This window comes from Etheostoma spectabile, chromosome 21 (genome assembly GCF_008692095.1).
Source record: "Etheostoma spectabile isolate EspeVRDwgs_2016 chromosome 21, UIUC_Espe_1.0, whole genome shotgun sequence".
NCBI lineage: Eukaryota > Metazoa > Chordata > Actinopteri > Perciformes > Percidae > Etheostoma > Etheostoma spectabile.
This window is the reverse complement of record NC_045753.1, coordinates 4,302,472-4,323,429: the sequence shown is the minus strand read 5'-3', so window position 1 is coordinate 4,323,429 and position 20,958 is coordinate 4,302,472. Positions and strand designations below refer to the sequence as shown.

Here is a 20,958-nt window from a genome sequence, read left to right as displayed (position 1 = left end):
GTGCAATTTTAAAACCCCAAAATTTTTTGCTGTCGCGGGTTTGCAATGTGGAGATAGCTAAAAAAACCCTTTTGGGCGGGGGAGTCAACACACTATTGTGGGGCGCAATAAACGCCGGCTGGGGGTTTCCAAAGGCGCTACACAGTTGTTGCTTTGCTCCTTTTCACATTAAACTTCAACCCCCACATTTGTGGATCACCCAGATGCAAATTCAAGCATAAAGCTCTTTTCATTTTTACATCTATTTGGGACGATTATACAACACATTTGAATTTCCTGTTTCTATAATGAAATACTATACCGTGATTTCTAACCCGGGGGAAAGAACGGAAGGGGACTCTCAGAGACGTACCCCCCCTTTTTGGATATTACGGTGAACTCTAGCCTTTTTGCTATTTAAAAGTAATAGCAAGAAACGCAGTTTTGGTTTTTGTTTTAAAAGAAAATTCCAAATGGCTAAGTTCTCCGAAAATTTCTGTGGTGCTGCATTTTGCAGATATCACTTAACACCCTAAAACTATAAACACCCTTCCAGGGCGCCCTGGGTTTTATCCCTTTTCTTTCTTTTGATTCCACCCCCACGATTTTTAAGACAAAGGTGCAGAAACCCTTTCTTTTTTTTTTTTCATTTTGGGATTTGATCATGGGTTCTTGAATATGAAGTATGGAGTGACCATTATTTGACTGAAATTTGAACCTTTTTACTTTTTTCCCCTCTCCAAAAGGACCCGAAAAGCCAGGGGTTTCCTGCCTAATCCCCATCCTGCGTACCCGCAAAAGTAAAAAAGCCCCTACGACCCCGGCGGCAGCGCACGGGGTCCGAGCAGAGCCCTAAAACCAACTACGGGGGGGGGGGAGGAGGAAAGGAAGACAAAGGGGAGGGGTCAAAGGGGGAGAACAAACCATTCCTAAAAAAGAAAAAAGGGATGAAAAGGAAACTGGGGTGAAAGTTGGAGAGACCACAGAGGGGACAGATGTATTGTCTGGGGAGGAAGAGGATGAGAAGGACATGGGAAACGTAACAGACCACGGTGCAAAAGAATTTGAGAAGGACAACAGGCGGAGAACAACCTTGGCAAGAAATGCACCGCAACTTTGTCCAAACAGTTTCTTCTGCTCAGACCATCAGATCCATGCCACATACCCGAGACCCCCAACAGTGTCTAATCCTCCTTCCCATTTGAGGCCTCACAATCAGGCCAGAGGACACCCCACAGTCCCTTTCTGGATCTGCCCCACCAGGCTTCCAAACCTTTACCATCAGCCAGACTGGAACCAGTCAGTGCCAGTCCGCTACAGGAAGACAAGAGGTGGGAGAACAAGGGCGGTTTCCATGAATCTAGACCTTGAGCTGTGCAGGAGTGAGGACAGAATCCGAGGGTGTAGAGCAGAGAGGGTGGAGGTGATCAGAGTCATTGAGGGTACACCAGGTCAGCATGGCTGTGTTGGGGTTCCTCAGGGATCAATTGTGGGTCCTGGGTCAATTGAGCAAAAGGATCCCCTCCCTCATCTTGTCCAGGATTCTCCCCGTCTCTCCTCCACTTCCTCTGGATGGATAGATCAGAGCTCCCAGGGATCTCAGGCTGTGGTCCTGAGGAGATCGGCCCTGGGCCCACGGGACAAGACCAGAGCGTGGCGTCGTCACACGGTGGTTGTTTAACCTGACTGTCTCATCTACCAATGCAGTACCAAGTGCTTGCCCTTACTCACAAACACTGGATCACCTGCTTCTAAAGCCAAGTGACCGTCATATTGCTCAATACTCTTTCTTCAATACTTTATTTTTGGCACGGGACTTAAAGACAAGATCTCAAAGGGATTATTTCCCATTGTGAGCAGCTGTAGAGTTTCATTCCAAAATAAGATAACTTCCATTTGATTTTTTTTTTTAAATTAATATAGAAATAACACTATTCGACTACTTTTTAAGCTATTTATTTTTAATCCTTTACTTATCACCTTTAAACCTTTGCTTACTTTACCAAACACACACACAATGGACATGGCAAGTTGAGATCCTGCTATTTCTATATGATCACGTTTCTCAGGTAAAACACCTATGGGATTCTGTGATCTATGACCCATCATCTGTTGTAGATATAGCCGGACCTTTAACTGCCGTTATTTGGGCACAGTCACACCAGAAATTGGCGCGGTGAAGTTAATCGGTGAGTGCTTGTGCAATAAGCGGTGTTAGAAGTTTGGTGAGATAGTGTCTACTGGCAAGGGGTATACTACCTTAGCTGGCAAGCTAACAAGCGAACATGCAAACCACCCAGGGACACGCTAATGTCAGTCAGTCACAATAGATCTCTGAGCTAGGTAGCATGCTAATCGACAGTTTACAGGACAATGAGTTTACACAGTATGTGGAGCATTTTACTCCTGAATCGAAGCTAAACTACCATTGGTTCCACTGTTCTGGACCTCTCCAACCCACTATTACCTTAAAGGTCAGTACTGTCAAGACAGGTTATATATTCTCAGTGGTGCCAATTCAAGTATTAAGGTCTCAGTTCATTTCACCCCAACAAGCGAATCCAATAATCACGACTATTACAATTACCATTAAGATGAATTGATTTTGCCTTTACAGCAGTATAACTGGATACACTTTTCACCTGGAAGGGTTTCATTCAATAACCTTTCATGTTCACATAACAAATCACTGTCTTTTAGATGAAGAGAACAAAGCAGAGTGCAAAATCTAGAACTGAAAACGATACTGTGTTCCGCCATGCAAACCTCAACACCAAAAAAGAGAAGTAGGGTCCATTTCAGAGCAGAAGGCAGAAGATCATCCTAACTAAAGAGTGCTCCCCTTCCTTAAACCATCAAAACAACATGCTGAATTGGCTGAAAAGTTATGGCAAGAAATCCAAGAAAACCTTTCAACCTAACAAGCAACATTTAACCATGTGATTATATCTCTTTAAAAGATTCTGATCAAGTAGTTTGTTGAAAACTAGTGTAATCAATTTGCTATTTTAGGTGGTGCCAAAAGTAAGTAAGTAAGACTTTCTCAATCCTACACATTGTGTGCGTTCCATTTGTGCTCAGAAGTTCTAGTTCATGAATTTTTAAAATTCGACTCGGAATGTCTGAGAACGTCACAGTAACCCGAGCAAAGCCGACCACCAAATCCAACATGGTGAAACAATAGCAGTAAAAGCTGAAGTAATCGGTGGTCTCATTTATAAATGTTGGCTCAAAACGGGGCTGGAAATGGTTGGAATTTGAAAAAACTAACCTGTCAGAAGAATGTGTCCTCCACGCAAACTCTGACCATACTGATGAGCATTCATGAAGTGCTTTGACTATTTCTGGTTACAAATGGGCATGTACAGGGCAGGGTAAGATTTCTAAAAGGAACATTGCTTATTGTTTTATAAATCTGAATGTTTTTTTGGCGTACGTACACGTTTAGTAAGGATCCTACGCACAGTTTTATAAATGAGAGCCCAGGACTTTACGTTCACTTTTCTGATCACCTTGGCCAGTAGATTTTTAAGTTACTAGCCAATCAGATGGTCCGCTAGCCAAAAGTTTGTTTTTTGTGACTAACTTTTATTTCAGCTCCTTGGGTTTGTTTCACACTGCTCTGTCTTCTTTGTTTCAGCGTAACTCGTAATCAGTGCCATGCGCTAGCCAATGGTTGTAAAACAACCATTGGCTAGCGCACTTTACAATGGGAAATGTAGGATTAGAACAACAAGCACACAAAAAACCGACACAATGTCACTTCTTTCTTATTTGTGTCTCAAATCAGCCGTACACTCAGTCCTGTCCATCTTCTGTCTGTGGCCATGTTGCCACAGTGTTATCTGCACAAAATACAGCACAATGCCATGCTGTTAACTGGTATCGCTAACAATGGCTAACCTGGCCAGAATTGCGATAGCATCGAAAACGTAAACGCAGTCCAAAGCGTTACAGGTGTGTACAAGGCCATTGGGTGTGATCCGAGCAAGGACGCCGTATGTAGGGGGTTACGGGTTTTTTTTGGAATGAAACCTTAAATTTGAAAATTTAAAAGAGGAGTAAAAAATGAGAGAAAGCCATACCAGACCTTTGAAATTTGACTCCAGAGCCGAGCTGCTATGACAACTAACCTTCACCAGCGAAGACTTCTGGCGTACTGTGCTGTACCTGCTGGTGTCTTCCCCCTCTAGTTTTACGTAATGATGTCTTTGACAATGCCCACGTTGCCAAACATCACACATGCACGCTTACCTACCAGCCCGAGTACAGCACAGGACACTAATTCAGAGGAATCCGCATGGCAGAGAACTCCTCGGCCCTTTACAAGCTCTTCCAAAGCCTCCTGCGGATCTAAAGGGGACGGCAACGATCCGTGGTCGCAAAACAACTCCCTCTCTCTGGATGGACTCTGGCATTATGCCAATGCATCTGTGGACTTAAACAAATGCGTGCATGGATTCAGTGACGTATATAAATATGCAAACTAACTGTTCAACGCAAGCCTATTGTGCTTCTCTGTGTCTAGTATGCTAGGGGAGGAGGGCCTGAGCTCTGCAGATACTATTCCTGTTATCTACTGCTATTTCATCAGAGGAGCTAAGTGTTTAAGGCAGCTACGCAAAGTCATGCCAAAATTTAATTTGTTTTCTAGTTGGGTAATTGTCCACAGTAAGGAGCCAAGAGACAACCTATGAGAGCAGCAAGTCTCCCGTTTATACATTGTCAGTGTTGCTAAGAGTATCGCCATGGGAGCGGTTAAGTGTGTTATTAACCTCCTTAAATCCAAAACCACAGTCTTACCCGAGTGATATATTTGCATTTTTTGTCCTTTTCACATGTTCAGTATTTTTTGCTCCCATTAACAAAACTTGTTTTGCTAAATCTTAAAAAAAAAAAAAAAAGGAGTAGAAGCAAACTGTACTGCCAACCACTGTCATCCAAACAGACTCCATGTTTGTCTTAATCATATCTAGACTCAGTCTGTCCTCTCTGTGTGTGTGCCCTTGTGCATGTGCTTTATGGACGTGGGTGACTGTGCGTGGACCAATTTTGTAACAGTTGTACAAAGCCTTGTTACGTTAACCTGTGTATATAATTATTATACATAATATATTAAATTATTTGTTTTGGAAAAGGGGTTGTGTGTATTTCTTTTCATTGAAATATGGGTATTAAGTAAATTTAAATGTGACTTTACCTCCCACAGTGTAACAATAATGATAGCGAGCCTCTAGTTTTACAACAGTGTGTGTAAAGATTTAATGAGACTGAAAAAAAGTGTCCTACCAGCCATCTCAGACACTAATATCATAAACCTCTTCAGTTAACAGAAGCATATTGTAACACTCCATCTACCTCCAGCTGCTGGCAGAAATCGGAGGAGAAGCCGTCGCTGCATTAACCCGAAGTAAAGAGGCAACGAAGTACAGAGGTTAGTGCAACTCAGCCTGTGAAATCACTTTTGACACTTTTGTGTCTTCTTGATGGTAACACTGGGCGCCACGGAAAAGACATTATTTCAACCCTTGTATATTCCCGTACATGCGATATTTTGATGCAGTAGCATTGGATTTATCTTAGAATATCAGTATAACATTATAGGGACTTCCTATCCAGGAGTAATTTAGTCTCGCTAACTCCGATTGTGACAGATAGTCTAGCTAGCTGTTTGGATTTACCCTGCAGAGATCTGAGGACCAGGTAGCCATAGTCCTCAGAAATCCACCAGAGGGTAGAACGGCAACACAAAGAAACAGGAGGGGGACGGACGTCTGGTCGGAAAACGGTAAAATCGTCGGAATGTCCAGCAGCAACTGGAACGTCGAGGATATAAACTATTCAGAACTAGTCAGTTCTTCTTGTTCAGGTGCCGCTGAACACAACACGTACACCCATGGGGTGAGCTGTTAGGAATTTTCGGAGGGGGGCGAGAGATTGAAAAGTGGTGACATGCATGGGTTAAATTGGTGTTTATATGGGGGGGCTCACCCTAGGGTGGTTCGGGGATATGCTCCCCCCCCGGAATTTATTTTTGTTGAAAAATAAACCATTAAATTTGGCACTTTCTAGAGAGTTTTGTGCGAAGAAATGGAGAAATCGGGTCTTACATCATACGTGCAAAACTGCAAGGTTAAGATATATAAGAAGTGACCCGTACAATGTGCCAAACATAATGAGCCGCATGAAGAGACATATAGAGCATATGAGGAGCAACAGGAGCAAGATTTGGGTCTGTGGTGACCCGGGCTTCCTCCCATTTTATCTGTTAATCCCACCGACGTAGGCAGGCGTCATGTTGGAGCTGTCTGCGGCGTGGCGCCGGTCGGTGCCCGTGTTCCCATTGTTTCCATCTCATCTCCAAACCAGCAGGCTTATGAGCCGGGTCTGGGCCCTGGTCCAATTTACTGTTGACATGTATCTTTCAATTATTTTTGACAAGTATTAGTGAACGCTGTGAGCACTAACGTGTTGATGCTGCAAATTATTAATTTGCAGTTTTCTGTTGATGACTAAAACTACTTTGAATGTACACACGTTCCTTCCTGAGACTATTCAGCACTGTTAGCTCTGCCTGTGGCGATTGGTTTAAAGAAATGCCAATAAACCAGAGCATGTTTTTTTCCCCATCCCAGAATGCTCTGCGCACTAGCCCGACTGATCAAAACACACCTAACCACCCTAAAACAAAGTACTACAAACACTGACTAGTTCACTTGTAGGCTAAAATATGTGGTTAACGTTCGTCATATTTACCACTAAAGACACAAGCCAACTTTCTATTCAATATAGATTTTTAATTTGAGCTCATGCCTTCATTATACGTGACTGTTACATTGCAGGGCAGTTTTGATACAGCTCTTCCATCATTTGGTGACAGTCTAAATCAAACTTGTCATTGCAGTGTATTTTATCATGTGATTACACCTGGAGTCACAAGAGACGACTCCAGCGGATTAACATTGACATTTGAGCAACATAATTAGACAGGTGGGACTGTTCAGAAGTATTAAGCAATGTACAAGTAAGACTTTCATTGTAAGAGACACTGGTCAAGAATCTGATCTGAAAGATTAGAACTGAATAACAAGTGTAGCGATAGTGATAGTGGTCCCTTCCCATACCAGAGAGACGGTGACATTACTAACGTTGACATTATTACAACTACATGATTTATAAGCAAGACACCTGTACATCGACTTCTTCCATCTGAAAGCTGATACTTGGGCTGCATTGTGCAATTTTGATAATATTATGAATATTACAAAATACATTGATGTTATGGTAGCAAAACCCCAAAGTACACAGAATATGTCAAATGTACAACATGTTTCATTAAACGGAGTAATATATTAATAAAATCCAAGTCTTTATTCAGGCTTAATCAGCATCCCGGGCTCATGATCAGATCAATAGAGACAATATCACGTTCATTATAGGCTTCCTACTGCTGAACACATGCCAGCTTATTACACTGGAATAATTTAAATATAGATGATGTGCTGTAGTGAGTAAGAGAGGATTTCTGGATTCTGAGGTGTACAATTCAACCAGATACGTCGCTCTCCGAGCAGACCGCAAGTCAGCAAACGCCTCTTCCTCCTTTTCAGTGCACAGAATGATGCATTCATATCTGATTCAATCTCTTCTGCTGTACAATTTAAACTTCTTGCGCCGATGGATTACTGTAGGCGAGTGGTTGATGTCGTCAGCATCTTACTTCATGAAGATATGCGACCTTTCCTCTGCGCTCTCCTCAGCAGGTAGACCAGACCCTGGGCAACAAACGGCCAGACCAGGAAGAGGACGACGGTCTGACCCGACACGTCAAACAGCCACCACTTCTCCTCCTGAGAGAAAAATCAAACATCCCGTTAGTTAGACCGGAACTCAACATCACACATCTGACAACTTGCTGCCACTACATCTTCAGGATGTGTGACTTAGACGGCAGTTACAAGACACTCCAATTCAGCAGTTAGTTTCGAGACATTATCTGGAGTTTAGCATGTTTTAAAATCAAGTCAACAGTGTACCAACAGACTGCAGAACTAAAGAAATAGTAACTATAAAAGGGCAACTTCTGTATTTTTAAATCATTCTTTATTTAAATGGAGTCTGGTGAGCGTACCGAATTTGGCGCCGTTTCACGTTCAAGGAGGATTACTCTTCTACAAAAAGCTCGCCCTCTGTCGGGATCCTTTCCATAATGATGTCAAACACTAAGAATAATAATCTGTAATAATCCATGAACTTTTAGTGGATGGAAATTGAAGGCGCGCAATTGCCCGTTAACAGTACACTGCAGCTTGTTTCCTGCTGCAGACTGGCTGCTGCTAATCAGTCACTCATACACAAAACATGGCTGAAAAATACCAAAGACACCCTTTAACTAGGGTACAGAGGAGATGCTGCTGCTCTCTTACCTGCTCTTTTGAGGCGGAACACTGTAGACACGGTCTCCACTCTGAACTCTGGGCCTGGGGGGGGGGGACACACACACGGGCACACACACACGGCACACACACGGCACACACACGGGCACACACACGCACACACAGGGCACACACACGGCACACACGCACACCACACACACACACACACACACACACCACACACACCACACACACACACACACCACACACACACACACACACACACACACACACACACACACACACACACACACACACACACACACACACACACACACACACACACCACACCACACACACACACACACCACACACACACACACACACCACACACAACACCACATATTTTCTTTGTCAACAAATTCCGTGTGTGTGTTTCTCTGCGGCCTGATATCTCTTCTTCTCTGTGTTGCACTGGGTGACACATTCCACACAGTTTATTTTTGACTCAATCCCACACCCACACAATGTCCCCATTTCCTCCTGTTTGAATGAAAACTACAGTGACCAGCTGTTTTAGGAGGATGATGATGATAAAACTAGAGCTGGGTACGAGGACGACTAAAGAAATTTGTAGTAAGCGAACACTCGTATGATTTTATCAACTTATCATAATTATCGGTAAAACTGAGTTTCTCATCATGCAAAAACATGACATTAAACCACTATTGGATTCTTGCTTATAACACCACCCCCCCCCCCCCCCCCCCCCACCCCCCGGTCCTAGAGTGTACATCTGCCCAATACACATATATGCCCATTCAGCCTCTTTTTTCCTTATGCAACAGTTGTTCTGTAAGTATATATTTGTGTATTTCATATTTGGGTGTAATATGTTGTATGTATGCACCATTCCTAAGTGGAGCGGATTGTGGGGATTGTGATTGGTTCTTACGTGTGTGGCAGCGAGCCTCTCCACCACCTCCAGCCGCTCCATCACACTCCTCATGTCGTCCCGGAGCCTCCGCAGGGCCAGCATGATCTGCTGCTGGAGCTGGGCGTCCTGCAGCCTGTCAGCCCCCCCCTCCGATCCGTCGCCTCCGCCTCGGCCGGCCCCCTCCCCCCCGCCCGGGGGCCCCCAACGAGGACCGCCCTGAGGAACGCCGCCTACACACACACACACACACACACACGTTATTTAACCCTCATTATTCAGACAGACAGTAACAACGGGGCCGTGCAAATTTATTCTTTCAATTTTTATGTATTTTATTCAATTACGTTATACATACAGTCTATTCAGAAAAATGTGGAGTTTTTTTGTGATTGTTGCAAAACCTCCTTGATTATGCTGCACAATTTCTTAAATAAATGCGATGGAATATGCAGGATATTTATGAATTTAAAGAATTTGCAGGAACTTGCAAAAGCTTTGATGAAAAAGAGACTTCTTTGTCTTGTTTGCGTAATTACGTCACTTCATAACGTTCCCATGGCAACAGGGGAAAATCACAACATTTTTCAACTTTCTGCTAAGATATTTGTGATTTTTTATTCATAATATAATATCAAAATAATAATATTTATTATTTTGCGTGGAAATTGGCAATTTATGTGGCGTATGTGAAAAAATGCGTCCCCGTCCCTGTTCCCCCCGTCCCCCGCATAAATATGCAGACTTTGGCTGATTATTTATTTATTTTTATTATGCAAACGCATTATCCCGTTATTCTGGAGGGATTGTATATAATAGTCTGTTTTTGAATGTTAATGGAAAATCACTAGTTCTAATAACTTCAATTGGTCCACAAATACTGATTTCTAGCTTTTACACAATTTATTCATATCATTGTTCATTTCATAAAGTATTTTAAACATTTTTCCAATACTGAGCATTCCATACTGGGCTGGGAAATATCAATATTATATGGATATGGTGGTATTGTCTTCCATTTTAGATACTGTAGTATGATGTAGAGTTCCAGACTTAGTCATTGTATCCAATTATATATCAAAACTGTAATTGTATTAATATTTACAGTAAGTAACAACTGTCGACCCTACGATATCTTTGCGATATAGACACTGACGTATTTGATGATTTTTTTACTTCTACATGTTAATGGCTTACGCTCTCTCCAGTTGTGGGAGGAACCTTCCCGGCCGGAGGCCCGACTCCTCCTGTTGGGACCCGGACCCTTCCCATCCTCGGCCCCCTCTCCACCTTGCCCGGCCCCGACCTGTCGGGCTTCCAGACCCCCCTCCAGCTGAAGGCTGCGGACAGGAGAGGACTCCAGCGACTCATGGCCGTTGTGAAAACCATTGGTCTTGACTGGAACTGGAACCTGGTAAAGAAAAGCTTTGGAATAAGACTTATGAGCAATAGTACGAAGCCCCGCCCCTACTATTATACTATTAATATAGGATTACCCCCCCAGGCTTAAGTTGATTAAAAAGAGGAATAAAAAACATCTTTTTGAAATTGATCTCAATGCCTTAATTAAAAAATAAAATTAAAAAAAAATCCAACCTTTAAGGACACCAATTGTCTTTGTGAATGAATAATGTAATGTGAATAAATAAATGTTCTTCCTTAAAATACAGGGGGCATAAGTATACACCCCCCTAAAATAAATTCCCATAAAGCGGGCACATTATTTAATTAAATATAAAATGTTTTCATTTATATTTATATAAAGTCCCCCCCACACACACACACACCCAACAAAGAAAACTTTTTTTTTTTTTTTAAATGGAGGCATTAATTGTTTTCATTGGTTTTTTTTTTTACTCCTCTTTTAATCAACTTTAGCCTGGGTGTGTAAACTTTCTCAAGCCGCTGTATATTACATTTTTGGGCAAGAAATATTCCCAAAAAAGTGCTGTAGTACAACTAGGAGGAGACAAGTTATAATTGAAATAAGTTTGGAAACACCAAGTATTTAATTAATAAATGTAATTAAATTAATAAAGATTTTTGGGTGTTGGAGTTTCTAGACGGTCCCTCGTAGAGACCATTTCTCCAGGTTGGAGGACGGCTTGTTTTGATGAAAATAAGTTTGTTGCTCGTTATGAAACTGTCCACTTTTATACGGGGGGGGGGGATGTGAGCGAGTCGTACCGTGATGTCGTCCAGTTGCTCCACCGTATCCACCGAGTCACAGAAGATCTCGCTCTCAGAGTCGCTGGTCAACACCAAACCCTCACACACACCAGAGTCTGCCGGGGGGGGGGGGTCACAGAAAGCAGAATAGTCTAGTCATAAGGGGGTTTGGAAAAACATGAACTAATTTTTAGGAGAATGATACGGGATCATTATAGGAACTGTAACTAGGGCGGGGCAAAAGAGAAAAATCCATATCTCAGTATTCTTGTCCAAAGACTTGGATATTGTAGGGTTGACAGTTGGTAAAAATATTTACACAGTTACATTTTAGATAATCGTTAATAATGTTGATATTTTAAGTGCGAAGGCAAATAAAACTGCAGTGTAGGAAGCTCAAAAATGACGTCAATTTACTGTAAGTTAGCCTTTAAAACCAGGACAAGTCATATTACGATATCCTAAATCAGGGGTCTTCAACAGGGGGTCCGCGACCCCTAGGGGGTCCGCGGAGGTACTGCATGGGGGTCGCAAAAGTTTTGGTTGATTAGACTTTTTTTTATATCCCCCCCCCCCCCCCCCCGCAATTTTTTCCACTAATTGAAATGTCTTTAAATACACATTAACATGAATTCAACACACTGTAGTAAACAGATAAATGGAGGCAGAAGATGTCTTTCAGTCATCAATGCACACATGGCACTATAGGACCAGTTTGATATAACACCATTTTATACAATATATATAATTAGGGGGTCCCCGCTCCATATTGCCATCAGTTTGGGGGTCCTTGGCCTGGAAAACGTTAAAGACCCCTGTCCTAAATTTTAGACAATATCTAGCCTCATATGATCAGAAGGGCCTGTAGCTGCCCAGTCACCGTCGTCTGGGTGACAGCAAAGTTAAGACAACTGTTTTATAGTCTATTAACTTTCTCTGTGATTACTCATTTGAAAGCAATGATACAGCACAGCTTTCAAACTATATTTAGGATTTGATCAGACGACATGACCATGAAATATTGATTTGTCTGTCCCACGCCTTACAGATGTTGACCCCTGAAAAGAAGCTGGAGAAGAAGAGATTTCACCACGTTTATGTTGTTCTATGGGCGGGCTGAGGTCTCTACTGAAAGAGTTTTGCAGGTTTCAAAAAGTCAAATTCAGGACTTTTTAAGACCATTATGAATGAAATTCAAGACCTTAATCACAACATCAACTGAGCCCTAAATTCAGTTTTTTCAAGCCAAGTATCGGTAAACTTGCACTTCCCCGTAGCCGAAGAATAGAATCCGCTTTATTATGTCTGTGGTGCAATCCCAAAAGAGACTCACGGCAATGACATAACATGAAAACTGATTGGCTGCAATATAAGTATCTTCATTGTATTATAACTGTTTATTATTTTAGGATGTATATTATTTTAGGATGCCTAATAACATCTGGCTAGGGGACTGCCGATGAAAACTAGGCTATGGCTAACTCGGGTACGCTTACATTTGCTTCGAATGTCGATCAGTGTACATTGTCCCCTTTTCAAATAAACAAATAAAATGAAAAAAAAAGTAGCATGTTGGTCGTAATACAACAAAATTATAGTTGGACTAGTGAAAGAACTACAACACCACGGAATAAAAAAAAGATGAGCATTAGAGGTAGGGTTGTACTGAATAATTAAATGAATGTTTAAAATATTTAACACAATACTTCAGTTAACTGAAGACGTTTTTTTAAGACCCTGCAGAAACTATGTAAAATGACCTGGAAAGGCTGGTGCGGACCCAAACTGTTAAAAAGCAGGCGGCTTAGCGGACCCTGTTCCATCCCTCCATTACGTACCATTGGAGATGGTGTTGCCAGTGAGGTCGATGACCTCAGACAGGCTAAACCCGGGATCTGGGTCGGACCCGTCTGGAAGAGAAGAATCTTCCTCAGGGCCACCAGGCTCTTCATCCTTGATCTCTGTCGGCCTGTCAGCATGCTCACTGCCTTTCAGACCTACAGTAAAGTAATGGACAAAGACCCTTACATATGGCCACATGTCAAAGTGTCCATGAGCAAGGCACTGAACCCCAAGTCGCTCCCCGGATGCTGCATTTATAGCTTTCCACCGCTCCTACTTGGCATGGGCTAAATGCAGTAATTAAATGTCACTACACTGTACTTTGTGTATGTGACCAATTAAGAATGACGTTTCATTTCAATCAGGATCAAAAGATTCATTCATTTATCAATAAGCAGAGAAAATGAAATCTCATGTGTGGGCCGCTGCGTGGAGTGGAGGCTAATCCTAATAAAAGGAAATACTGATGTACAGTATGTGAAGTGTAGTAGAAGTAGGGATCGACCAACGATCGGCATGGTGGATTCTGGGAGCCAATGTTTCACAATTTGTAGATTATCTGTATCAGTGTTTTGACAGATAACCGATAAAGTTGATTGAGTGCGCTACCTTGGCTCCGCTACTAATCAAATCAAAAGAACTTTATTTTTCCTGTGAGGGAACTTTGTTTGTGGTCAGGCACATTCAAAACATACAATACATAGTCCACATTAACCATACCAGAGTTTAAATAAATGCTAAATACTAAATTACTAAAAGAAACTAAAAAAATCAAATATTGTTTGTTCAACAGTCTGATGGATGCTGGCACACCTGTCTGCAACCCCCGCAACCAAACTGTTAGCACGTTAAAACTTCAGTAAGCGTTTTTGTTTTATTTATTCATTTTTTGAATTTATTATGTTTAAAGTTTCAGTTTTATTAAATAATTGCATAAAGCATTTACACAAACTTGTGTGTTGGAGTTATTACCATTCCAAATTCTTAACTTGACGTTGCAATTTTTTGGGGGGTATTTTTAGGCCTTTGACAGGACAACTGAAGAAAGGGGGGGGGGGGGCAACATGCCACAGACCAGAGTTGAACACGGGTCCGCTGAGTAGAGGATGAAACCTCAACACGTGTGCGCCCGCTCCACCAACGAGCCATCAGGGCACCCAACTTTGCATTTTTTTTTTTTTTTTTTTTTTTTTTTTTTTTAAAAAGGTGAATGGCTCCAAATATCACTTCTCTTCTTGTTCCTCCTTATAACAGGTTTCGGCTATTGGTCAACTCGTCAGCCGTGGAGCGCACCGACAGAAGTAGATCTAATGTCTTATCTAATATCATCGTCATCTCCCAGCAGACACCAGCTGGCTAGAGGCCGACTGACCTTCTCTGAGTGTGAGCAGGGACTCCGGAGGCCGCGGCATGTCGTCAATCACCAGGTAGAGAGGCTCGAAGTGGTGGAAGAGCGAGGCCGTCTTCTCAGTCATGGGTATGCTGTCGATGACCTGCCGAGTCAGTGGAAACCTTTACTGAGCGCTGTGTTGTTCGGACCATTTTTGCATCCTGTTTTTAATGCCTCCCTTCACGCCCACCGTGTTACTGGGAACAGCAGAAACAAGTTCAACCTGACCCAACACATGCAACCGTGGTAACAGCTGAATGTGGGCTACAACACACGGCCAAGCGGTTAGCGGAAACTGAGATTTCAGCTGCCGCTCTTCACAAATTGTTCATTCAGTCTTTGGAGTCATTCATTAAAATGTAATTGGTGTTGTCACCTGCCGCGTGAATGCTCATGAGCGCATGATATTATATTGAATAGGGGTGTCACGATTTGATTTCCGATTATTGTTTTTAAGCAGTGATGGCAGTGCCACAATAAGAAGAAGTAGGGGACTATAGCTATGTTTCCATCCACACGTTATCCAAATCAAGTGATATTGAATGAAAAATGCCTTATGGAAACAGTAAAATTCGATGTAATTTCATGAATATCAACTCAAAGGAAATACGTTCAGTCTCATCAGATTTTATCTTGTCTATATAGTTTATATATATTAACAACGAGTGCCTAAAGGCACAATGGAGTCTCGTTGGAGTCCATATGCTTTACCTTGGCTGTTTGTTTTCCGTCACTCAGAGGAAGTCAGAATATTGCCACACCAGTGACTTCAGGGAAGCAGGAGGATTTTCTCTTCTAGAGGCCGGTTATATTAGGGTGGGCTGTTGAAAGTAGGTGGGGAACTTGGGTGGTAGGTAGCCCAGTGGTTGGAGATGCCAAATGACAGTAGGCAGCCTGAGCGTTGTCAAAGTGAAGATCGAACTCTCCAGTGTATGGCTGCGTTTTTGTGCATGGGGTCTTAGCATGGGTTTAATATAAAAGAATAATTTCTACATTTAGAAATTTTATTCTAATTTATAAAGAACAATTTGAAGCAGGGAAGGTTGTGAAGCACCATTTGTACATTTTCTGGTACCCTTCTATCTGAGTCAGTGGCGGGAAGATTACGTTTTTGTAAATAATAAAGACATTCTCTCTTCATTAGATTAGATGATACTTTATTCATCCCACAGTGGGGAAATTCATAAGACGTATTTTCCTTGGATGAGCTAAAACCTCCTCCAGTGAGACTTCTCACTAAGCTAACGTTACCCTGTGTCTTTAGCTGCATGCTACTAGCCGGTAACACTGTGTCGTTTTTTCTCCCGATGTGGGGGAAAATAGCGGGGGGAAATGCCAATCTTGCTTCTTATTTCAATTATCAAAAGCTCATTTCAAATCAATTTTTGATTCAAATCAAAAACGGTGGCACGCCTATATCATATGAATGAAATCCATGGATCATGTACCTCCTGTGCTACATTCTTCATCTCGTCCACGTATGCTGCCATGGCTCTCTCTCTGCTCATCTCTCCCAGGCGTCTCCAGGCATCCCTGACACAGACACCATCACACCACATGGGATTAGACTGCAGTCCTTCTCACCACAGAGTGTACTAGGTCTGCACGATTCAGGGATAAATATGAATCAAAATTTTTTAGCTTGGAATTGATATCGCGATTTTTTTCCTCACTAAGTGTAATATTTATTTCACACATGAAGACAAAACATACTGGCAGTACCAAACAGATTTATTTTGGCACCTAGAGCACATTACTCAACACCACGAGCCTGTACACAGAGGCCTAAATGAAGAGAAGGGAGAGCATTGTCACATGGGTAATGCAGTCGGGTCCCACAATTAAATGACAATCAAAGTCATAAAACAAAAAACAAATGATTTAAGTTATTTCCAAATTAAATCGTGAATCGAGATTGCGATTTTATAACGATTAATCGTGCAGGCCGATAGTGTACTGTTCTACGCCATGTGAATTCTCAGCCAATTTTAGCAGTGTCCCTAAAATGACACTTGGCCAATTAAACACATGGAGAATATATGGCATGCGCAAAATGTAGTCCTTCAAGATTTAATTACACCATCTCATCAGTCAGCGTCGATTCATGTGGCCCTTTAACATTTGTTGGTAACTAGTCATTTTATAATTCAACACAATACAGAAAACTACCTTGGAGATTAAAAAAAAACAAAAAACAAGCACAAAACTATTTTTAGTTAAACTTCATAAAACATATTCAACCATACCTAAGAATGCCTACATTGATGACGTACCTTTTTATGTTTTAAAATGCCTTATATGCCTTATTTTATTATTAGGATTTTAATTTTAGAGTAAAAAACACATTACTTCCGAATATATTTACTGACAGGTAGCATTGAGAGCGCTAACAACAGAATATGTGGTGGGACAGGAAGTCTACCAAATGTATGGTTTATTTCAGGAAACCAGAATTCATTCAATATCATCTCTTCATTAAAAAAATTTCATCAGTCTGCTGATTTAGATTATGTATTTAAATATATAGGCTAGTCTACAAAATGTCAAGCAAAGCTACTCAATTTCAAAACAGAAAAGCACCAAATCCTCATAAGCTGGAACAGACAATTGATGGTATTTGTCCTTTAAAAACAAAATGTATTGATACTGGAGTAATTGATCAAGCAAACAAACTAACCTTTTCAATACTGAGCAAGTTTTGTCATAATTTCCCAATTACACTCACTCTACGACCCCCACAATCAGTCGTGGGGTGCTTTGTCAGTCAAACAACTTCAATTTCCCCCCCCCAATTTCAAATGACGTCCCCAAAAGGAAACTTTGTCAACATCTGTTTTTATCTAAAAAGGTACATTTCTCGGTTTGTTCATATCACTTCAATTTTATTGCTTCAAAATGGGACAAACTGACCAACAAATTATATTATAACATAATAGAATAAAATAAATAAATAAGTAAATATCGCAATACTATGCAGTAATGATTTGTTCTTTATACCTGCAGACTAACTATCCCGCAGAGTGAATATCACACCAAACTCCATGCAAAAAGACAGAAGAGAACTTACAAAAGCAACTAAATAGCTGGTGTGTATGTTACTGAAAACTAACCTGACTGATTACAATGGCATACAAGCCTGCACACACATACAGACCATTTGTAGCGGCCCACTGGGTCCCAGAAGCCAGGTCGAGACACCGTACAGGGTCCACACACCGCCTGCTTGTACAGACTGTAGAAACGCAGCATGACGTCATAGGACGGCTGGTACGAACCTGCAAGATAAACATTCAGTAGTTGCGTCTTATTTCTCCATTCGCCTGGACAAAGGGAAACCAAAAAGGGCCGCAGGTCGTTAGGGACTATGGGGGTCATATTTTAGTTGTCATAGGCAGACACATACATGAGCATAGAATTGGGAAACTAGAAGCTCATTTTCACTTTAGGTGACTGGAAACTTAAGAAATTTAAGACGCCATTTTTCTTGTTCACATATTAAGGCAATTGGAAAGATTATATTAATCAATTAATGCAATAACACTATCACCAGTTTTTCCAGTGGTGTTTGGTAACCTTTTTTTTTAACCCTCATGTTGTCCTCGGGTCAAATTGACCCATTTTCCTATATCAAGGTTCTTTTTCACTACTCAAAATAACATGATTGATTCCACACAACTCTTTTCGGCAAGTACAAATCTCTACTTTTAATAATTTTGGGGTGTCTTATTCAATTTTATAGCATTTGGAGAGAAAATACTGAAGTGGTTTTGAAATAGTATTGAGTAAAAGTTGACATATTCCAGTCTGTGATTATCCATCAACATACTGTACATTCCTTTAATTTTAGTCTCAATAATTCCTAATTTCTGCTTTTCTAACTCAAACATTAGGTATAATTTCCTATAAATGAGGTTCATTGACCATAAATTCCAAAAATAACTAAAAGTGTTGTTCTTATTTGCAACGGTAGATATTGGATAGAATGTTCAACAAATCATTTACAAAAAAAAATTAATAAAAATATGACGTGACAGACTGCATTCAAAGTTTTGATCCATGAAATAATTAGGTCTTACATTATGCTGGCTGAGACATTTGGCTACACTAAGCCACCTGGCTTTGGTTTTCCACTCTCTCTGCTCCAAAAGAGCCCAGCATGCATCCCAGCTGCACTAACAGGTCATCTGCCCCAAGGCTTCTGGGTAACACAGTCCAAGCCTACCATAATAAGGAGACTGACCGTCTAGCCAGTAGCAAACTTTGTGACATGTGGTGTGTGAGACAATTCCCAGAAGAGGATCAGGGCAACATGTGAGAAAATGCGGCCAATTGGCTATAATATACAGTTCAAATGCAAATATGTATACTATACAAGAAGTTGAATTAATAATAGTGATAACATAAAGTAATAATTCAATCTAGACAGCTCTATAAAGAAGGAAATATCTCTCCATTCCCGTTCTTGTAAGTGAAAAAGATTAGCTGTCATTTCATTGTGCGATGCCTAGGAAGTAATTATTACAATTACTTAATTGCCAGACTCAACAGCCGAAACACATTTTCTTGTTTTAATGATTTAGCCAAGAAATATAATAAAGACTTTTTAAACTTTATCCTCCCGATTGCCTTAGTGTCCTTGTCCCCATGTGATAAAAATGTATTTGAGATGTGAGTTTAAGGTCAGAAGTTTGGGATTACAATGTATGATCTCAGAATTCTGAGTCTTTTTTTTCCCAACAAATTATTCCGTTAAAAAAAAAAAAAAAAAGTCAGAATTCTGGGACTTTTTTTTTTACTTAAAAAAAAATAAAAAAAATAAAAGTATATCTATTGTCTCACATGTGACCCTCTTCCTCTTCCGTAGATAATGATATGGCTGGTAAAAGGCTATACCATTTTTGGGGAGGTTATGGATCACATCCACGGCAGCCTGAAAGCGTTTCTGGTGGTCCAGCACCGGCTCTGCCATAGCCAGGACCGGCATGGCTTGTTCGGTCTCGCTGGAGGGATGAGTGCAACCGGAAACACAGCTGGAGCAGGACAAGTCACTTAACGTTAGGAGAGTGGAATCAAAAAACATGCATTTTCATCTAACGTTATTATGTCGCATGCACCATTACCACCATGTATTTACTGTATTTACAGCACCCTGCTTTTTAATATACATAGTTATGTTCTGCCGAGAAACCCCGTATTTTTAAATTCAAGTTTGGTTTGATAGACTAACGTTAAACAAGAACAACATGGGACTTAGCTGAGCTAGCTAACTTAGCTAGCTAACTTAACTTAGCTAGCTAACTTAGCTAGCCATGAAAGGTTAGCTAACGTTAACCAAGTTAGTGGAGCCCGGCGTAGCTTAGCAGTAGTTAGCTTGGTAACTTGTCTCACCCTACCTCACTTGCTGTGTGTCCTGCCACTTGCCATCATCACCTGCACGATGTCCACAAGCGAGTTGGTCTCCGTTAGAGACTACAAATCAACGGAAACGCCCCCTGAACCCGTTGGGAATTGTGGTTACGGCTATTTGTGCGTTTAGCGTTACTTTCTTTGACGCTAAAGTTTAATTACGCCACCACCTGCCTGTGGCTGGGACCGTGGACCTGGACAGAGCAGACCAATCATCAGCGGCCACTGGATGTAGTTGCTTTATGGAGACGACTTCCGTGTCAAATCACATGACACGTATTTGACTACGCCCACTTGCACATTCAAAGTGACCCTAAAACATGTATTATCAGTATTATTATTATTAGTAGTAGTATTGTTGTTATATTATTAGTATTATTGTTATTAGTTGTAGTAGTAGTATTGGTGGTAGTAGTAGTAGTAGTAGTAGTAGTAGTGGTAGTAGTATTGTTATTATTATTATTATTAGTAGTAGTAGTAGTAGTAGTAGTAGTAGTATTGTTGTTGTTGTTGTTAGTATTAGTAGTAGTTGTGTTATTGTTATTAGTAGTATTGTTATTAGTAATAATAGTAGTAGTAGATTGTTATTATTAGTAGTATTGATATTATTTATTCGTAGTACACTGAAAAAAAGAGAGAACTGGCCTACTCTTGGATTTATGTAAATGTCTTGGATGCATTTAACACAATTAACTCATTTTTAAAGTTAAACGTAACTCTATAGTGTGAAACTACATAATATGCAAGAGGGTACGTGAATTTGTTCAGATCATGTTGGCATGAGTGAGTCAATAAAGAAGCGATGTAATTCTCGTGATACCGCACGTGATCTCGTCTGGCGCGCTTTACATTGTTGCCAGAAG

At 41.0% G+C, this 20,958-nt stretch overlaps 2 protein-coding genes across 5 annotated transcripts; one reads left to right on the top strand and one right to left on the bottom strand.

Annotated features, from left to right (window-relative positions):
- Positions 1–838: 838 nt before the first annotated feature.
- On the top strand, positions 839–4,866 carry LOC116671582 (uncharacterized; the record flags this gene model as incomplete). The annotated part of the gene is made up of 1 exon (XM_032502935.1): positions 839–4,866. A coding segment is annotated over one exon (822 nt), but the record flags the coding sequence as incomplete, so codon positions are not given.
- A 1,889-nt stretch (positions 4,867–6,755) lies between these two features.
- On the bottom strand, positions 6,756–20,355 carry acbd4 (acyl-CoA binding domain containing 4). Of its 4 annotated transcripts, XM_032502887.1 has the most exons (11): positions 20,083–20,355; positions 19,583–19,719; positions 17,844–17,964; positions 16,138–16,222; positions 14,672–14,792; positions 13,296–13,454; positions 11,476–11,573; positions 10,486–10,699; positions 9,310–9,521; positions 8,406–8,459; positions 6,756–7,829 (listed from the first exon to the last, which is right to left on the bottom strand). In XM_032502887.1, exons 2-11 carry the CDS (start codon positions 19,671–19,673, stop codon positions 7,701–7,703), a joined length of 1,284 nt encoding a protein of 427 aa, XP_032358778.1. In that variant the 5' UTR covers positions 19,674–19,719; positions 20,083–20,355; the 3' UTR covers positions 6,756–7,700. The 4 variants fall into 4 exon arrangements, with proteins under 4 accessions (XP_032358778.1, XP_032358780.1, XP_032358779.1 ...); XM_032502889.1 differs by lacking the exon at positions 13,296–13,454; XM_032502888.1 differs by lacking the exon at positions 19,583–19,719 and having other exon boundaries at positions 20,083–20,330.
- Between the last annotated feature and the right edge of the window lie 603 nt (positions 20,356–20,958).